The 1,559-nt window shown below is 54.5% G+C and overlaps 1 protein-coding gene across 1 annotated transcript; it reads right to left on the bottom strand.

The window, feature by feature from the left end:
* Positions 1–526: 526 nt before the first annotated feature.
* On the bottom strand, positions 527–1,027 carry LOC307102065 (jun dimerization protein 2-like; the record flags this gene model as incomplete). Its single annotated transcript, XM_079775519.1, has 1 exon — positions 527–1,027. The coding sequence occupies one exon, from the start codon at positions 1,025–1,027 to the stop codon at positions 527–529; it is 501 nt and encodes a 166-aa protein (XP_079631645.1).
* Positions 1,028–1,559: the final 532 nt, after the last annotated feature.

Below are 1,559 nucleotides of genomic sequence, written 5' to 3'. Positions count from 1 at the left end.
GCCTGAGATCAGGGCCTATCGGGGCTTTCCTTCCCCCGGCTGCAGGCAGTTGGCCCTGCCCTGCTGCTGCCACTACTTGACATCTGTGCAGCCCTGCCCTCCCCCCCTCCCCCCCACTGGTCACCTCCCTCTGCAGGTGCCCTGGTGGAGAGGACAGAGAAGTGCCCACAGCTGCCTGGTTGGGCAGCTCTCCAATCCAGAGCCTCTGTCCTGCCTCCTGCAAGCCTGGCCCCAGGCAGAACAGCCCCTCCTCAGCACTACTTTGGTCTCAGTGGTTGGTGCTGGGTTTCATCAGCTCGGGTTTCTTCCCCTGGTGTGGCTGGTTTGAGTTTCACAAAAAAGCCTGGCTTATGCTGGCTGTGCTGAGCCTCACTGAAGAGTTTTCATGCAGCAAGGAAGAGCCCTCTGGGACCCTCCTCCTCCTCCTCCTCCTCCTCCTCCTCCTCCTCCTCCTCCTCCTCCTCCCAGCCCATGGTCCCTTCTTCTCCAGCTGCTCCAGCAGTGGGTTGCCTTCTGAGTCAGGGTCTTAATGCTGTGGGTCCTGACGATGCCCATTGAGCATCAGGATGAGCTGCTGCCACTCCTGCTTTAGCTCCTCCATCTGGGTTTTCAGCTCCATAAACATGAACTCCAGCCACTCAGATTCCTGATGCAGAAACTCCTTCTTTTTGTTCCAGCATCGGGCTGCCACCATTTTGTTCTTTCCCCAGAAGGCTTTCCTCCGCTCCTCTTCCTCATCTAGCTCACTTGTCACAGGTTGAGACCTCTTGCCCAGTTTCACCTCCAGGAAGTGCAAAGGGGCGGTCATGGCCTCAATGTTGTGGATGTCAGTGTATTTCAGCTCCTCTGCAGTCAGGGCTGAGCTGGGGAGTCCGGTCAGAGGGTCAAGCCCTGGCGGAGAGCCTGAAGTCATGGAAGGATCTGGGATCTGCCCAGGCATCATAGCAGGAGGAGTGGCAGTCCAGCCCTGCAGAAGCCACGGGGAGAGGCTGCGACCCTGGGGCCTGGGCCAAGCTGCAGGTGCCATGCCCACTCAGGAGCCGCTGTGGTGCCAGCCCTGCCCTGCAGTGTCCACGCTGCCAGCCCCTCCCATCACAGCCACCCAGCATCCCTCCCACAAGCTGGGGCCTGGGCCTCCCTCTTTGAGGCATTGATCCTGGGGCTCTGCCTACCTGCCTCATTGCCCCCAACTGCTCGCCTGCCTACCTGATCACCCCTAACTGCTTGCTGGGGGGCTGTGGTGGCTCTGGTCTCTTGGTTGTTTTGGTTGTTATGCCATTATGGTCCCTGGGCTTTTATTTTATGGGATTTCAATATTATGGACTATATTTCCTAGGCTTTGCATCCCCATGACAATGTTGTAACTATCAATTCATAGAATTTTCTTTTAGAAGTTTTCAAATTCAGCAAGGGTGCCTCTCAATTGAAATTTTTATAATCTGTGGTTTATTTTGCTACCTTTTTTACCTTTGGTTGAAAATATTTAAGTTCTATCTCTTAGTAAATTTCAACTCTAAAATACACTGTTATTGACTTTAGTCCCCCTGTAATAGATTAGA

The sequence above is a fragment of the Cnephaeus nilssonii genome, assembly GCF_951640355.1.
Source record: "Cnephaeus nilssonii genome assembly, chromosome: 6".
In the NCBI taxonomy this organism is placed as follows: domain Eukaryota; kingdom Metazoa; phylum Chordata; class Mammalia; order Chiroptera; family Vespertilionidae; genus Cnephaeus; species Cnephaeus nilssonii.
The sequence above is the reverse complement of the archived record's forward strand: the minus strand, read 5'-3'. Positions and strand labels throughout refer to the sequence as shown.